General features: G+C 39.7%; 1 protein-coding gene across 18 annotated transcripts in view; it reads right to left on the bottom strand.

Moving 5' to 3' along the window:
* nrxn1a (neurexin 1a) overlaps window positions 1-15,554 on the bottom strand; it is an 86,551-nt gene extending 70,997 nt beyond the window's left edge. For 5 of the 18 annotated variants that reach the window (XM_044103823.1, XM_044103814.1, XM_044103810.1 and 2 more), the window contains exons 1-5: window positions 15,287-15,554; window positions 12,957-14,338; window positions 6,167-6,184; window positions 5,416-5,445; window positions 4,401-4,412 (exon numbers count right to left, since the gene is read on the bottom strand). In XM_044103823.1, the coding sequence (XP_043959758.1) occupies window positions 4,401-4,412; window positions 5,416-5,445; window positions 6,167-6,184; window positions 12,957-13,689 (793 nt within the window). In that variant the 5' untranslated portion in view covers window positions 13,690-14,338; window positions 15,287-15,554. The remainder of the gene's footprint in view (window positions 1-4,400; window positions 4,413-5,415; window positions 5,446-6,166; window positions 6,185-12,956; window positions 14,339-15,286) is intronic. The other 13 variants (XM_044103825.1, XM_044103824.1, XM_044103811.1 and 10 more) reach the window with 4 other exon arrangements.
* Between the last annotated feature and the right edge of the window lie 3,317 nt (window positions 15,555-18,871).

Raw genomic sequence — 18,871 nt, 5'->3', positions numbered from 1 at the left:
TTGTGAGGGAAATTTGGGCCAAATTAAATCAATATTGCCAATGTAAAACTCAACAGTAACATTGCAACATCAGGTCTTACTCATATGATCATAAATGTTGTCCCCAAGTTCAATAAAAGAAACAGAATATTAATTTCATTAAGAGCCAATCCAATTACGGTTTTTCGTAAAGCAACAGATTATAAAAGGAGTCAAAAGTGTGTTCAACTAATTAAAATAAGTTAAAGTTGTTTCATACTCAGTGGCTGATTTATTATTAGGACTGTACATACTGATGAGTAAGAGGTAGGAGACATGCTGTGCGTTGCTGGTACTAACTGGTTCTTTTCTTGGCATCTGCTACCACTCCCAACCCCACATATGGTGAAGTCAGCGTGCAGCTCGTCTGCTGCGGCTATCTGTGCTTTTTCTGTGTTTGTGGGATATTCATATGTCCAGGACAAAGCCATGGGTGGCGGAAAGGACAAAAAAAATAAATAAAAAAAACAAAACAAACTCAAGCAAATAATTCTAAGAGAAATCTAAAGTGTGTGACATTGAACATGTGCCCCGTTAATGAAATGCCCCATCTGTGCATTTCTGCCACAAAACAATGTGTTAAAAAGAGCCGTTTTCGTTGCCGACGCTTTATGAGTCACAAATCATGACTCACAATCCACCTCCCCAGAACACACACACACGCACACACACACACACACACACAACCCAACACAGCCTCAATCCCTCTCCTGCCTTCATCCACTGACCATGAAGAATATGTGCAGGCAGCCTTACTCATGCATATTTACACCCAGCACACACTAGCTCACACACTCAGCAGGCACTCTCTAAAGGTTATTGTGTGAGTGTTTGTCCGTTTGTCCGTCCGTTCACGTACTTTTAAAGGTCACCTCAAGAGAGGCTGACCACATGTCTAGGTTGTGCATAGATTCTTGGATTGATATCGAGAACATTTGGACAGGCTGCAAACAAACAGCCGTTATTAAGTTGACATTGTGCCTTAAAGCTGGAAACTCGCTGGCCAGTTTCTTAGGTACAACTGTTCAATTTCCTGATAGCACATCAGACTGAATGATTACATGAATGCATTTAGGCATCGAGACGTGATGGAGACAACTTGTTGGAGTTAAAAGCAAAAATCAGAAGGTGATTTTTAATGATTTTAAAAGTTGCATGGTTGTTCCATGTTTTGCTGGCCAGAAAATTGGGATTTTTACGTGCAAATTTGATTTGAAAAGAGAAAATATCCAATAAATCGCAGTTGTGTAAACAACAATGTCATGTTCATGTGTGTGGACAGAGGAAAATGTGAACGGATTCCACTTTAACTCAAGTGAGACCCAAGTTTGTAGGCGGACCAGAGTTCACTTTTTTGGTTGGCATCAGAGTTTGATTATACATGCAGACTTCCTCAAACAAACTGAACCTTCTAGTAAACTAGAGTCCAATTAAAATGGACTTAACAGAACTTCAAGGTTGCACACCATCTCCAACCTTGAAGCAGATGACATACAGCAGCAGAAGACCACACCATGTGCCACTGCTGCCAGTTAAAAACAGGAGACTGAGGCTACAATTCACACTATCTCACCAACATTGGGCAACAATCTCAATTTCGATTCCAGGGTCAAAAACTGGCATGAACAAAATATCCTGCCTGGTATTAACTTTTCAGTGTAATGGTAGTGCAGCTCAGATTTGGTCAAATCTAAAATTTTAATCAAAAATAAATAAAGATTGAAGCCATAACACACTTCAGTCAAGAGTCTGACAAAAAATTAATTAAAAAGTGCTTTTAAAATGAACATGGATTAGCATGGTGTACCTAATAAAGTGACCGGTGAGGGTACAATAAACCAACTACTCAAAATCTGCAATCTCTCATTCCTCCGGCGCACCTCTTGGCCAAGCAAAGAGAAATGGAAAAAGGCTAAATCTGCTACTTGGCTTTAAGCACATTTTCCATCCAGATTATTGCTGCTCAATACTTTGAAAAAAAAATCCATTTCCCCCTTCTTCCTTTGGCTGCTCAATACTTATGAAAATCCAATTTGGCTGCCTCTTTTCTGTCTTCCTTCCTTCCACAATTGGTTGCGTTTCACCCACTCAAAGTGATTAGTGATCTGTGGGTATCATTTCCAGAGAGAATGATAACTGTGTGTTGTAGAGGAGGGGAAAGGTCCGCGGATCCCCATCAGGACCGATGTCCCTTGGAAAATGACTGGACCAGGAGGGCAGGCGGGACCGTCGCTGCCGCTTTGCAGATACAGCCAGTTGCTCTACATCACAGGAGCGGGAAGACGACTCACTTTATCTCTCGCTCTTTCCCTCTCCCCGTCCCTCTATCATTCATTTCTTTAGGTCGTCTCTCAGAGGCGCTGTCTCTTTTTTCTCAATTTCTAATGCCCACACACGCACACACACGCACACACACACACACACACACGCTGTATATCTTTTCAAGACTGCACACCCCGTCCACCCCTCAAAGAAACTCATTTCAGCTTTGCGGTCTCCTCAAAAAGCCTCTTTACGCTGAACTAACCTAAGCTAGGCTCCGTCTTCACCATTTGACAGCCTTTACATCTCAGTATGCAGAACAAAAAAAACACACTCACACAAAAACACATGCCTTCTTTTTCATGTGTACAGAAACTTCAAAGGTTTAAAAAACAACAACTATACTTTTAGCCTATCAGCATCCAAACACACCTCATAGTGAGGGGCACCGGCAAACAGATACACAGAATACATTGTGTAATAACGCTGCAAACATATGTTAATACCTGTCAGTACCTAAGCAGGTGATTTAAAATGCCGAGCTTAAGCCAGATCAAGCAATTAAAATTTCTGTGCCACCTGGATGAATCACAGCAGACATTTTGAGGCAGAATCTGGAATTATGAGCTTATTTACACTGCCTTGTAAAAGTATTTGCACCCCTGGAACTTTGTGACCTTTAATCAAATTACAACTACAAACTTTAATGTATTTTGGGGGGATTTTATATAAAAGTAGTGCATAATTTGTGAGTTTATCCTAAGAATAAATGCAGCTTTTTTGTGAAGTTTGTTAGAGAACAAAGCATTAAAAAGACCAAGGAGCACAGCAGAAAGGTCGAGGAGAAAGAGGTATAGAAGGACAAAGTTGTGTTTAATCCATCATCTGAAGATGAAAACTTCAAACCTACAAAAAAAAATTACCATGCATCTAAAGTCACAGGCCAGACCAGAGGAGTGTTTATAATAGGTAACTCTGGAAGAGCTGCAGAGATCGACAGTTAATTTCAGATTTGTCCTGTTACAGATGAGTGCAAAGAAGAAAACCAAGAAGGCCAGAAATTTGAACGCATCGTACCCACAGTGAAAAATGGATGTGGCAGCATCAGGCTTTGGAGAGGCTTTTCTTTATAGGGATGACAATAGGAAGATGAATGGTGCTAAATACAAAACAAGAAAACCTCTTGAGGCCAGAGATTCACCCTAAACATACAGTCAGAACTGCAATTTAATAGTTTTATACCCAAGCATATTAATGTGTTAGAATTAAGAATCTGCAGCAAAACATAATCTATGTTAATAGATGCTCCCAATACAGTCTGCTTGAATTTAAGAAATTACTCAATTATCTATTTTTGTGCTTTCTTTATGAAATAAATGGGGAATCATTGGTCTTTTTCCTTCCACTTCACAGTTATGCACTAGCTTGTGTTAGTCTAATTAATCCTAATTACGCAAATAGAAGTTTGCGGCTGTAACAGGACCAAATGTAAAAATGTTCAAGGGGTATAAATACATTTGCAAAGGCCTTTATTTACTAGAACAGAGCAAAAAACAATGCTACAAGTCTAGTTAGAAATAACTCCCATGATGGAGCTTATTTGACCTTGCATCAAGATGCAACTAGCCGCCATTTTAAACAAATCCTTTTGTATTAAACAGCACATTGGGAAAAAACACAACTTCTCACTATGGGGCATAGCCATCACTATGTCTACTTTTGCCCAATCAGAGAGCACAATAGTCTGTCACAGTCAGGCTTGTCTTCATGTGCACCAATCAGTGTATTCATCAGCGTCATGCAGAGCTGTATGATCGAGCAACACCTACCTTCAGATTTTCAAAAGCACAGTAGGCTGGAGCTTCTATTCATTTGCACTCATGCAAGCACACACACACCCACAAATGCACGCACACACACACACACACCTTGCACTTACATGCCGCAACACCTTACCTTGTCAAAAATGTCACATTCCAATTCTATCTCAAATATACAAAATATGTTGCTGAGAAGCTCCACATTTAGTGTGCAGTCATGAGCCTGTCAACACATTCAGCAATGTCTTCACCATCCATAACAACCCAGTAGCCAAGCACATAAGTAAATCATCAGTGTACCTAAGTGTTTTCCTAAAACCAGAGGAGTTGGTGTTCCAAACAGTGAGAAAGTGGGCAGGAGCAAAGAGGGAAAGAACAAAAAAAGGGTGGCACTGTGAGTTCTGGTTATCAAGAAACATTTTCTTTTCTTTTCTAAAAGCAGACCAGTTGCAGCTCTTGTTTTTGGGCTACTTTCAAAAACAATGGACTAGATAGAGGCTGCGGGGTATAATAGCATTGCTTTTTACAAACACTGCAGCAAACAGCTGTTCGGGATCACATGCGCTCGCCGGCGTATGATCAGGAGCCCATTTGAGCACCAGTGGTGGCATAAAAAGAGACATGCTGGAAGCTGATGCACGATGGAGGAGTGCAGCGAGAACTGCCATTGATTTATGTTGAGGCATGCATGTACATGTGTGTAAGCATTATGCACGCACACACCCACACACACCATATGGCTACAGTCAGACTCCAACATACGGAGAAGGGAAACTGAAATGAAGAGGAAAAACCAATTCAAACCATCCGCCATCCATGGGTCAGTGGGTCACATGTCCTTTTGCTCCATTGCCATGACCTGGAGTTAATTCCAGCAAAGCAGCTAGAATATATATATTTATATATGTGCACATATATGTGTTTCCCCATATATATACATATATATATATATATATATATATATATATATATATATATATATATATATATATATATATATATATATATATATATATATATATATATATAAAGTTGCTCTCAGGTCAAGAGGTTAAAGACATCTCTTATTAAAGCTACCTCTTTTAATAACGAAATTATTCAGAATCTCATGAAGGACTGACCTGAGTTCTGTGCCTAGAGAAACAACTTCCATCCGCACCGGGTGTTGATGAGATGGAGGAGGGATACAAGGAGTTTTGAGTGTAGGGGTGTGAGGCGGAGATAGAAGGGGAGGAGGAGGAGGAAGGAGGAGGAGGAGGTTGGGGATCATGGAAGAGCAGAGGACAACAGGAAGTGAGGTAAGAAGAGGCCATACCTTGGTCGCCAATCATCAGGTGTGCCAGACCTTGAAGGAAGACAAGAGCACAGTCAGCACAGCAAAGGACCATGAAGTGTGTGAGTGCTTATGCATAGATGTGTTTTAATGGTGCAGGAGTTTGTCAGTGGCATGCTGGAGGAGGCTACTTCTCTGCGTGTGTACGCATATATATATAAATGTATATATATATGAGTCATCTAAATTATAAGAATAAAACCATTCTGAACGCACTTACTTATCCTACGCACAAAACAGGTATGTATAAAGACGTTTGCACACAGCCATGAACTGGGTCGTACACGGCGCAGTATTTATCTGTCTATGTCTATGTAACCTTGAGGCGAGTGCCGCTTCAGATGATTGCAACCAGAGATGTGGTACTTACCAGATGACTGCAAAGAACCTTTACTGTACATAACAACACAAGACCCAAAATAAACTCAAGTTGGCTAACTTCTACCCTGGCTATTTAGTGCTACTGTATAGACAGTAGAAGATGTTATGAGGAACAAAAGGCAGAAAGAGAAGATTAGAAAAGACATGAAAGAAATTGGTGCAATAGATAGATAGATAGATAGATAGATAGATAGATAGATAGATAGATAGATAGATAGATAGATAGATAGATAGATAGATAGATAGATAGATAGATAGATAGATAGATAGATAGATAGATAGATAGATAGATAGATAGATAGATAGATAGATAGATAGATAGATAGATAGATAGATAGATAATGTGACGTACCTGGAGTGTAGCTGTGCACTGGAAGGGCGTGGCGGCCAGGCGAAGAGAGAGAGAGACAGACATTCATTAACATGCATGCTCAGCCCAAGGGTCACCATGGCTACTTACTGTACATGCACACCCGTCCAGGGGTTACCGTTGCATCGTGCATGCAAAGTCAACACAAACGTCACGATGGATACCATGCTGCACTGGTAGCCAAAACTGAGGTTTGCTTAGACGTATATTCACGCAGCCAGGTTAAAGAAATGCACAACTTTCCTTAGATCTCGTCTTAATAGCACACACAAGCACCCACGTTTTGTAGGGAGAGAGGGTGGAAATAAGAGAGGGAAGGGACGTTGGCATCAATATACATTCCTACCTGTAGATTTGGATTCAAGAGCCGTTTACCCCACAACTTACCTTGTAGCTGCTTCCTCTACCCAGAGCACCCCGACAGATAGCATGCAACACACACGCACACACACACCCGCCTACCCACAAACTCAATCACACACATTCCCTCTCTCACTCTCGCTGTCTTTCACGCAAACACAGCAACATTGACTATGGCAGTAATAATGACGTGAAATAGCAGGGAAAACATGTAGGGATGGATTAGCAGTGCAAAAAAGGACAAGGGACATGCATGATTCAGTGCTGGGTCTGGCTGTGTGTGTCAATGTTTTTAAATGTGTGTGTGTACCTGTGTGAAGGCGTGTGCGTGTGTTTTGATTTGCGTGGTCAGAAGAGCGTTTCCTTGCCTCTGCCCTTGCGCTAGTAGCATGGCAGAAACAGGTGGACCCATTAGCATGCTAACAGCGGTTTGCCCTCAAGGACAATGCAAGCCAGGCCAGGCTTAACAAGCCAGGTTCATTCTGCTCTCACTGCAGGGCAAAATGCATCAGATAGGGATTAAATTTAGGCACGGATCTGCTCAAACTAGGGCTGCCACGAACAAATTCCTTTTTGGTCTAAAAGCTGAATCTAAATTAATCTAAATGATTAAGACAAAAGAAATTGCTATTTTACTTCAATTTAGTTTATTCTGTTCCAACAGACATGGAATTCTTTGAACACCAAAAAACAGAATTTACCCTAAGATTAACATTTCAAATTTTTGAATATATATAAAGAAGGTGCTACCTGAAGCATGTCAAAAATAAATAAAATGGAATTGTTATTAGAAGAAATAAAAAGCCTGAATACTTCAAATAACAAATACACTCAAATTTAACTGGGTATATGCAAAAATAGGCTCCAGTCAAGTCATTCCTGTCATTATTTTAATTACTCCAAATTAAAAATGTTCCCTTTATTTAAAATTAGAGCTGCTGTCAAGCTGCTTTCTGGTTTGTCATGTTTTTTTGGAGTAGAACCCATAGTGTGGGTCCAAAGGTAAAGGAAATAAAGTGGAAGTCTTTTCTTTTAAGTACTCTGTCCTGTTCAGAATAGTGCATGTGTATTGGGATCAAGAGTGAGGAATTTACAGTGTTCTGCTTAGTGTTCGTTTTTGGTTTTCAAATGTTCTAGTGGCTCCAAATAGTCAGAAAAGTCTTAGCCAAATTAATCATGAAGTCAAGGTTCAAAGAGAAATCAGAAAATAAGTTTGTTAGACCTTTTAATAAGTGCATCCAAAATACCTCAACACTTCTGAGCTAAGAGTAACGAGTATCAAGGTACACTGAGGAAATAAATTTTGCTCTTCCACAACCACTAAAAGCTTCCATAGTCTCATTTCTATTATTCAAACTTCTTTTGATGAGGCACCAAATCAACAGGAATGACCAGAGATGTTTTATGAAGCATAGAGTAGCACAATGTTATCTCTTCCCCCACCTGCCCACTGCTAGTCAGCTGCCTGCAACAAGGCTCTACACTTTTTTCTTTGTTTACAAAAATACAAATTTGCCTGTTTGGAAATATTCACTGTCATGAAAAACATAGACAGTAATGACACTAAAGGAGCTCCATACATTAATATCATTGCGGTAATGCTGTTTTAAGACAGAAGCTGCAGCAGGCTCAACAGATTAATTGCCTGATGTCAATTTACTAACTTATTATTTGGCAAAAAGGGGTATAATATTCTGTGTGATGACCACTTGACCCAACAACTAAATTTTAGCAGTGATTTATTCACATTAATATATAAAAATGATTATAAATAGGTTTCTTAGAAAACATTTTCACCACATTAATCAATGTTATATTATTAGAGCAGCTGCAGTAGGTGCTTCTTGTTTCAAATAAATCAGTTATATCATGATACATGCTATGTTTACTCCTGGTAACTTCGTATTGGCTCGATATTACTGTAGACATACTCTAAGTTGATTAAGGCTACTCCCTCGTAGTGGCATGAATATTAGCTGCAGCCTGCACAAACTGCGGTTGGAGGCATAACACTGAGGCAGTATCTTTATCAGACCAAAATAAACTGCAGTATATGGAGGACCACATGTAAAAACACTTCAGACCATAAAAAGCACTTTAAAGTACAATCTAATTCGTCCTCAAAAATACATCCTCTGCTAAATTCTTCTCTCTGAGCTATCTGTATCTCTAAACTATTTAAAGAAAATGAGAAACATGAATCAACTGGGCATGGGAGAAGAACTGGAAACACTCTAAAGAGTACTGCACCCTTTTCTCGAAGGTTTATCTTTTTGCTAAATTGCTCAGAAATGCTTTCAGTTCAATAGCAAACTGACTGTGTTTCCTGGACTAATGTTCACAAGTTACTGTACTTTCATAACAGGGACTTGAATTACTGTTTCCAAACTATCAATTGTCTTTTTTTCTACCATCTTTCTGAAACAGAAATTGTGCCTCAAAGGGATAGTTCTTAAGAGTTTTTAAGCTTGGTTCTGCTAAAAGGTTATGAGTAACACAAAAGGAGACAAGAATTGAGGTACGCAACAATTCTGGGAAAACCAGAAGACGATTTCTTTCTTTATCACAATTTAAGCAAATGCTTTCACTTCTGTAGTCAGTAAATTAAAGGTTTGACAAGTCAATCTTTGCACATTTTATACTTGTGTAATGCTTTGGAGATTTTAATGCAAAGAAAACATTAAAAATGCTCCCATTTTTTGCTTCACACATAAAAGCTTCAGAAATCCTAAACAGTGTTTTAAAAAAATCAAAAATTGTTTATTCAAGAATTATTGTCTAATCCAACCTAAATATTGAAATTATTTTCTCGCTTTTCTCTGGAAGCTAAACACTTTCAAACGTAACTTAAGATAAATAAACATATGAAAAATAGCATTTGATTTTTAATTAAAGAAGATCCACACTAACTGGGCAGTGTAAAGGCTCTTCAACACAACAAGAACTTGTCAACAGATGTTTATTTTAGCATTGTTAGCTACTAACATTTAGCCAGTTGCGTTATTCTTCCATCCTAAGTTGTTTGTCTCTTGTCTGTCACATTTTCACCATTTCTTTTTTTTGTCCAAATACTCAAATTGCTGCTGCATGAAATAATTTAGTGCTTCTTAAGTCCATTTGCTTCCATGTTGTTGGCAAAGTTTACTTTCTCACTAGCTGATATCTTTAGCCTCTGGAAGAAACTATTTCTACAAAATGAAGATGTAGATTAATAACTGCTCCTGAGCATTTTACAGAATCTCATTTATACTGAACTGTCCCTTTAATCTCAAATATGCAAACACGGGAAAAGGAAATGGCACCGGGAAAAAAATAAAATAAAAAATAGAGACCCTGTTACTCAGCCCACAAATAATAGCCTCTTATACTTTATCCAGCTCTGTAATTTTATTCAAGAGGTAGCATAAGTATCATTTTTCTCTTGTAAAGCTATATGATTTTCCCCAAAGTCAAACATACTATTGCTCAACCCGTGGACCCATTTAAGGAGAAAATCTACTGCCAAGAGGGGAAAACAATTTGTGTACCAGGTGTTATCCACAACATTCGCAGCTGATATGTGAGCCCATTTCTAGGAATATATATCTTCCACTTCATAGATACGAGCAGTCTCTTGTTGAGTGACAAGTGCCAGCGCAATGTAGGCATTGTTTCTGCTGAGAGCCTTTATGTAAAATGTATGCATCTCCTATTTGGCTCATGGAGCTTGCCCTGCTGTCAGGTACATCAGCGGTGGTGTGAATAATGATGGACCTGGAGGGTGCATATCTCACAATGTGTGTCTACATGTTTTTGTATATTTGGGCTGCATATGTTTGTGGAGGTATGAGTGTGTCGCTGAGAAGAAGCAAAACAGCAGACTGGATTAGACTGGCTTGGATCACATAAAGAGCAATTTTTAGTGCAGCAAGGAGCCTTAGCACAGCTTAACTTGTCACTTCCTGTATTTAAGAAAGCCTAAGTGCTTTGATTGCAAACACTTATGGCAGGAATTATTTTGTTAATAATGAATCAATATTCTGTTTTGTCACTATTTTACGTTGAAAGATTCTGATAATTGTTTTTAAATACTTGCTTGATTTTCCCTATAGTGTGAAAATAAAGGATTTTAAATGAACAATTGAATGAGAGAAAAGGTATGCATCTTTCAAAACCAAGAGCAGCTACATACTCATCTTATTTTGTAATCAAGAAACGTACAGATTATTTGTCAGATGATGTTTTGGGACATCTCTAGAGATGCAAGAATCAGTCATCCAGGGATTGGACGATTTTTCCGAGATCAGCAGTGATCAAATATGGAAAGTCAGATTGTTTTCCTCTTCATCAAATGCATCAAAACTCAGACCTCCCCCAGTTTTGTCACCCAACACCATGCACCTTAGAGTATAATAACCAGACAAAGAGCTGGGACAAACAGTTTGATTTGTAAATAGGGTTTATCTTGTAATTTCTTAATTATCTGTTGGATTTAAAACAACTACTTTTATAAAGGAATTGGCAGCAATTCTTTTCCCCAATTTTATGTTATAGTCCTTGACATTTAAACTTTGGCCAAAATCTGAATAGACAAAGAGAACCATAAAACTGTGCATCCCTCGATAACTTATCATATATGTCAGTAAAAAGGCATCAGAATCATACATTTAGGATTCTTGAATCTGTAAATAATTAGTTTTTTTTTTGTTTTGTTTTTTTTACCTGAGAGTTCACATTTGAGCTACTTTATGATTCATTTTCTACAACTAATTGACTAATTGTTGGAGCGTGATTTTATTAATTCTCCCCCAGTGGATTAATTATTTCCGCACGTATGAACACAAAGCAGCAGCAAATCTACCTTTAAAGCTGCTTGGTAAAGCTTGATGCCTCCCACATTAACCGTACACGCTGCACACAAAGAAGTTCAGATAATGCCGATTTGGATGGGGAAAAATTACATCGCGGGTAGCCGGGCACCGCCTGCAGGTACCAAGGAAAAAGGGAGGCTAACGCCGAAGGGGGAAATAAAAGAAATATGATGAAGAGACACTCCTGGCATGAGGTCTCCTTATTAGTCCTGTCTCCATGGCAACCCAGGCCATCCCACGGTCCACTAAATGAGAAGGTGTGATGCGGTGGGTGGCTAAAGAGATGTGTGTGATGCTGACAGCGGTGCTATAAGGTCATTTTTTTTTCCTGGTGGAGAAACTGCAAGGCAACCCGACCATTTTTGGCAGATGCATTTTTATCATTAAATTCTAGGGAGTAAAAAAATCAAATCAAATCAATGGCTTGGGCAAAGCTGGAAGGTGTCTTTGGTTTACAGCAGTTTCTAGAGGTATTGACCAAGAATGCAGATTTGTTTTCAATGAAGTCAAGCAGGTCTGACAACACACACATCTTTAGCGGGGTGGCAGTGTAAGCATTTGCATTGAGGGCCATAACAAGGTAGCTGAGTTCATTAAGCAACTGTTTTGCTTTTGTAATGGCCATAATTACAATGGCCTGCCTATTGGCACTCATATTGACCAAATGCTTGTTTGGCAGAATTAAACGAGGGTGTTTCTATGGTGTTTAAATATTAAAGCATATTGTTCCTTTTTGAGTAGTTATTCATTCATGAAGTGCGTCCTACGCTGTTTCTGTCTTCTATAGGAGCACTGTCACATTAACACACACTGTACCAAATCACACAGATGCAAACAGAGCATCTCAAAAGGCTGGAGGCTGTTAAAATTAATGGCAAGTGATAGATTCTACACACATCATTTCAACACCCGATGCATAGTGGCTCTGAAGGCCATCTAAAATCAATTCAAATCCATTAACACAGGCAGTCAGGTGTCAGCCATGTAACAACCGGTGATTTCCAGCCTCTTAGCTCGGTTCCAATTAGAGTTTCTCAACACCATCCAGCTACCCCATCCATGGTGGATCTATATGGGAACTGTGTTCTGCCAAATACACCAACAAAGGCCTTCAAGCCAGCCAGCCAGGAGAGACCTTTCATTGGATTTCAGGAATCTGTATTCAGTCTGCTGACTCAAAGGCTTTACCGTGTTACTGCGACACTTAACAGCTGTTCCCACCATCTCAGTTCAGGCCTTGCTAAACTGATTGCCCTTCCTAGCAGGAGCCTTATACCTGAGTTTGGGTGAACGTCGTAGGCTGGGAGTTGTTTGCAGGCAAGAAATCAATATAAAGCATAATCAGTATGCAGGCCTTGCACTTTTTGTGAAGGCTGCTGGTCTATAGATGCCAGCCGAGGAGAACTGTGAAGGTGTGAATGATATGCTCTTTTAAGGAAGCCAAGTAAGGAATTTCTGGGTTGAATTTGCAGATATGGTTTAAGATAAATCTTTATGCCTGTGTGTCAGTATATGTAAAGGATGGGATGTATCTGATGGGTCAGCATGGTTTCAGGCCTTACCTTCGCTGCAGTCATTGCCTTGGTAGCCGGTGTCGGAGCAGTCGCAAACGGCCTGGTCGTTGACCACGCTGCACACCCCTCCATTCTGGCACTGGTGGTCCGGCCCGCAGCCAGTTGTTACCGTGACGCCCTCTGAGCTGTTTAGCGCGACCAGCGAGCCGTTGATGCTCACTGCCGTGATCCAGCCACGAAAGGCGGGGTACTCCCGCACTGAGGGTGAGGTGAGGCGTAGCGGCGAGGAGAGGAGATCTGCTGACAACCCGCCCATGTATGTGTGACTGAATACTGTCATGTCTCTTCTCTTACTCTTCACTTCTGCCCATCCCTCCAGTCGCCCATCCACCTCCAACGAGGTGTTCTTCCAGTCCCGCTTGACACGCACCGCATGCCACCGCCCATCACTCACCGCCACGCCTGACTGCAGCTCAGCTGGCTCAGCACAAAAGATGGAGAAGCGTAGGCGCAGGTGCCCGTGGAGAAGCAGCAACTCCAGGAAGTCACAGAAGCCCTCGTCATCCAGGTAGAGCAGCAGGCCCTCCTGGCTCTGAGTCCGCAGGCTGAAACTCAGCACGCTCTCACAACAGGCGTTCCACACCGGAAACCGCCCCCACTGGCTGGACACGCCCCCAAACTCCAGGACCTCCCCTTGGGCCTGGCCCCCTACGCTGCACAGGCACAGCCCCAGAAAGAGCAGGGGGGCTGCCGCCCAAACGCAAACCGCCATTACACTCATGCACACACCCGCTCTCACACGCACACGCACACAAAATTAAATAGAGGCTAGAGCTGGGGTGTTCCCTCTAGCCTACAGCTCATGGTGACAACTGCAGGGCACTTCGTAGAACACTGTCACCTGTCCACCCTGCTGTCTTGGTAATGCTTTTAACCAAAGAGAGCTCAGCTAAAATGAACCTCCAGAGAGGGAGGGAGAGGTCAGACGGCAGCACCCTCTGTTCTGTTAACACCCTTTGAACATCTTCTGATGCCTTGGCCTGGTGTTTGTCTTGTCTTTTCGATGTTCAGCGTCTCCTCTTCATTCCTTATTTCAGTCATGAGACTCCAAGCGTGTGTGTGATTATGTTTGTGTGTTAGATGTGGGACAAACAAGATGCAAACTCCATCTTTGTGCCCTAGATAGGGTCTTATCCCCCATGCAGGCAACTCCCCACGGAGTGCAAGTGTGCTTGAGTGCAGCTCACACACTGGTAATAGTGAGAAATGACACCGTCATAGCAGTATTTTTTTCCCTCTCTCCTCTTCCTTGTCTTCGAGGGGCAAGACTTAAAGCGTGTGTGGGCAAATATGCGTGTATATGTGAGTGTGTGCCAGCAGGTTGAGGTATGTGTGTCTCTCACTGCCGCGTCATCACTCTCTCCAGCGACCTACAGAGAGAAGAGAGACGGCACAATCAGCCAGGGTCAACACACACATTCATACAAAACACACACATACACACGCAAGCCGAGCCCGTTATTCTCAAATTACACTTTCTCATGGATTCTGAGCGCACCGCTAGCCTGGTCACATTTGAACGATCTGTAAACACATCGGGATTAAGATAAGTAATAAAAGCTTGACTTTAACTCACATACACCAACAACATCTCCATAACGGAGATTCATAATGCCGCAGGAGGTTTTTTTAGGCGGCATACCCGCAACTTAGCTTCAAGTCACAATCCCTCAAACACTTAATATTTTCCTAAATGCTGTCATTATTGAACCACTTTTTGACTCCATTTTTGTAGTTATTTTTAAGTGAGAAAATATTTATGGTATTTATGGTAAGAAGCTGTTTCACTGCACCTTCTTGGTTTCCAGTTAGCCCCATCACAAAGACGGGAGCAGCTCCCGCCACCGCTGCTACTGCGGTGGATGACTCAAGTCGAATTAGGCTCCAAAATTCCAGTTTCTAACGTCTGAACGCCTTCAAACCAAAAAAAGGGGGACACAACCCGCACTGACTGCGAATATAACCGTTCACAACACTAACAGGAGGCTTCACACCGTGTTGAAAAAAGCAAAAGAAAGCGGAGACATCACAAGTATTGATAGACGGGGTGAATGAATGCGGTTGAATTATCGATTCTCGATTTGCAGCCATACTTCTCCATTTTTTTTCTTTCACTCCCTGTGGCAGTTGCTCAGCTTCATCGTCACCTGCTCCCTATTAGCTGCTAACTACTATATTATCTCCTACTTCCGTTCCTTTTTCTTCATTATGAATAAACAAAAGCAGATGTTTATTGTGCCAACTAGAATGTGAGAGCGCATTTCTTCTATAAGAATAAAAGCCACAGAACCGCTTTTGTTCAAAGGATCCTTGCTTACCTCACGCGCATCCTGTGGTTCCGTGGCAACAGTGCCGCGCGCGACGCATCGATCTCCCTTCCCATTTGAGGTGGATTTTGAATCCGCGAGAGGAGAAGAGAGGAAAAAGGAAAACGACCAGACAGGAACACAACTATTACGGTCTCGGACTGAAGATGACAAGGTGTTATTGCCTCCCGCTCTCCCCCCTTCTCTCTCCCTCTCTCTTTCACTCTCTCTCTCTCTCTCCCTCTGTCTAACTCTGGGTCGCTCTCTCCTCCGTTCTCCTGAGGAGGAAAAGGTGCAGTCTGATGATGCTCTCGCGGCAGACTCGGTAGAGGGGGGGTCACGTGGTTTTCAGGGAGAGGAAATGTGTATGTGCGAGGAAAAGGGAGAGAAAGGGAGGGGACGTGCAGTGCTGCAGCACCTTGGACAGCGCTCACTCAAGGCTCGAGCAAATATATATATATATATATATATATATATATATATATATATATATATATATATATATATATATATATATATATATATATATATATATATATATATATATTCAAACCATCTGAGATAAATGCAGGCACATTGATTAATGTGTTCAAAACTTTACATATCGTAGCAAAATTTCTTTGTCTTTTTTGACTTTTTGTCCTTATTAAATACGAATGAAAACCTTTCTTTCACTCTTGGTTTGTGGTTTAGTAAAACCACTTTTTGTGGCCCGGCTACAGGTGAAACTTATGCAGCAGTGAACCCTAGTTCATTTACTGGCCCCGAGCCACTTACTGCAGTTTTCGCTTTCCTCCTGTCCAGTTACTGATGAATAAAGGCCACAAAAACTTTATTATTATTATTATTATTTTTTTAAGTAAAATATTTACATTTGTTTTAATAAAATATATAGAGGCGGGCAGAGCAGTCAACAATTATACTCATGTAATAATTGGACTACTTCAACAGAAAATTACTCTAACTACTTGCTAAAACGGTTACTGAAGTACTGAATATCTGATCATAAGATCTAATTTAATAATTTAAAAATGATGTTATCAGACAGACAGAAATATAAAGTTATGTGCAAATTCCAGTATTTCAAATATTACAATTAAAAATGAATACAAATACATAACATATTTACAAATTGACAAATTCAGGCAGAAGAAATACTTTCCCAAATCAAATTTTCAACATAAAACTTGAATACTTATAGTAAGTAATGCATATTTGGCAGAACATTGTAAAGTTTTTAGTGTATCTTTACTTGGGCACATTTCTCATTAAGGTCAGCAGCCACTGTCAGAAACAATGTAGGTGTAAAACGACTTTTAAAAGTACTATTTTTTTTTTTAAATGTGGCTCAAGTAAATGTAACTAGTTGCTATGTAAGGTTTTAATGTTTGTTTTTTTTACATCTTATTACTGGCATAAAGGTCGAGTCACTAAACACATTTATTTACATTTCACTTATAGTAGATTTTAGCAAAGCAGGGTAAAGAATTGAAACGGAATTCCTTTAATAATGTGATTAAAAACTCAACAAATGAGAATATAGCTGCAGAAAACAAGTAATTAATCTTTTAAAAATAAAAGCTCATGAAAAATGAATGTTCCAAAGTGCATAAAAGATTGATGAGTGTTTTCCACAACTTGACAAACAATCAAAGAAGTTAAAAAAATTTAACAATAAGAGGGGTTGTTGATCAATGTTTGATGAAATGTAACTCATCGTATGACTCAGTATGACTGAGAATGTGGAGGCGAGAGTTTGGAAACCAACAGGCAGGCCAAGTAGAATAAATGACTGCAAAACTCAGAAGTACTAAAAATAGAGCCCTTTTTCTGTGTTTAAAAAAAATATATATAAATGCAGTTTAGCCTGGCATGGTCTGATCAAAATTTATTCCCACGATTTGATGTAAAGCAGTGAGGAAGTAATAACCACAAAACATGTCATTGTTAACTTTACCCAGCTCACTGGTTCAAAATTTAAATTCTGCAATGCCAAAAATCACTTAAATTAATCATGAAAATCTCATAATAATCCTCTTATTTTAGCTAAACAAAGTAGATCTTTATAATCAGAATTATTTATTTTGTTTTACAGGAACCTGGGTGCAACAGGTTAACGAGTCAACCTCTCATCTAAATTTTTACATTCCTCAAATAACTAACCAAGAAAATGATCCTCAGATTTATTGATTGGTCCTAATCTAGTTCAAATATCAAAAGTCTTTTTTTCATCCAAATTACAAAACATAAAAATCTCTTTCTGCTTGTAGTTTCATGTTGCTCACCAGATATTTTTTCTCAATGTCTTGTGTGATTTTGTGCTTAATAACAAACTAATTATTGTGCTTTTATAGATAGCCTATAATCATATATTAGATTTAATTCTCTTTACCCAAACATTCACAAACCTACTCACACATGTAACCATTTTCTTGACCGATGTGATTAAAAAGTGAGCAAACAAAAGTTCTTCCTTACAAGTAGTTTAAGATAGCTGTCTGTTCTGCTCACAAGAGAAAATGTTATTATGGTAGATCTTTATCAAATAATGCTTTATTTTAAATGACAATAACTGGTCTCACTGTTCAGGATTTCTAAAATCCGTGAGCAGTGAGCAGTGACCTAATTTCTGTCCCCACTAACAAATTTTCGTTGATAAGGTTTACAACTTTCATGTGTCTAGACGCTAGACAAAATAAAAATTTAATAAATAAAAGAATCAGCACCTATGACACCTTAATATAAATGTGTTAAAATTCTACAATGCTGTTAGTAAGATTTTTGAAAATGATTTACAGAAAAACATTTGTTGTTGTTCCTTAAAATATTCAGTTGGAAAATCCATTTTTATCTTCCACCCACAGGGTCTGAGTCAATCATTACCACAGTGGGTCTTTTCTTACAGACTGATAGATTATTGTTTGTTTTACTGGTTTTTGTTTATTCTCATTTGGATTCTGGGCTTTTTTTAATAACCAGTTGTAGGTTTGTTCATAATTACTGGGTAAATAAAACAAAGACCCATTCTGACAGCTCTGAATGAGTTCCAGCTACATACAGAATCATGCAAAATATGAAGCATGGCTCAGCTTTCACACAGATCTATTATTATCAATGTTTTAAGAGAGGCTCTGTAGTTCAGAAGATATATACCAGTCTCTCAGTACACTGCATATTAACATGATTTTCCTAGATGTTATGTGCTTTCGGCACATTGTATTTATTTCCATTTTCTTTCTTTTGGATCGTTTTGTATTTACTTTAGTTGTATGGCGTTTTGTTGTTTAATGTACTTTGGAGTTTAGATAATCATTTATTCTAATTTGGTTTGTTAATTTGTGACGCTGTTGGACCGCCTATAAATAGGCTGGGTTGCGCCAGGTAACGGCGACGCCCACTTCCAACCACCACCTAGGATGCATGCGATTTGACGTCTCCAGCCTGCCTCACGGTAGTTTTTGTTAGCCCTTTGTTTGGTTGTGATTTTGACCTGGTGGGACCGATTGTCCTGTTTTCGAATTTTCCTTTTCAGTAGTTTCTTTTTTTGTAGTCCGGTACTAGCAGAGGCTTCGACGGCCCTGTATAGGGTTGGCCCCC

This window comes from Gambusia affinis, linkage group LG20, assembly GCF_019740435.1.
Source record: "Gambusia affinis linkage group LG20, SWU_Gaff_1.0, whole genome shotgun sequence".
In the NCBI taxonomy this organism is placed as follows: domain Eukaryota; kingdom Metazoa; phylum Chordata; class Actinopteri; order Cyprinodontiformes; family Poeciliidae; genus Gambusia; species Gambusia affinis.
The sequence above is the reverse complement of the archived record's forward strand: the minus strand, read 5'-3'. Positions and strand labels throughout refer to the sequence as shown.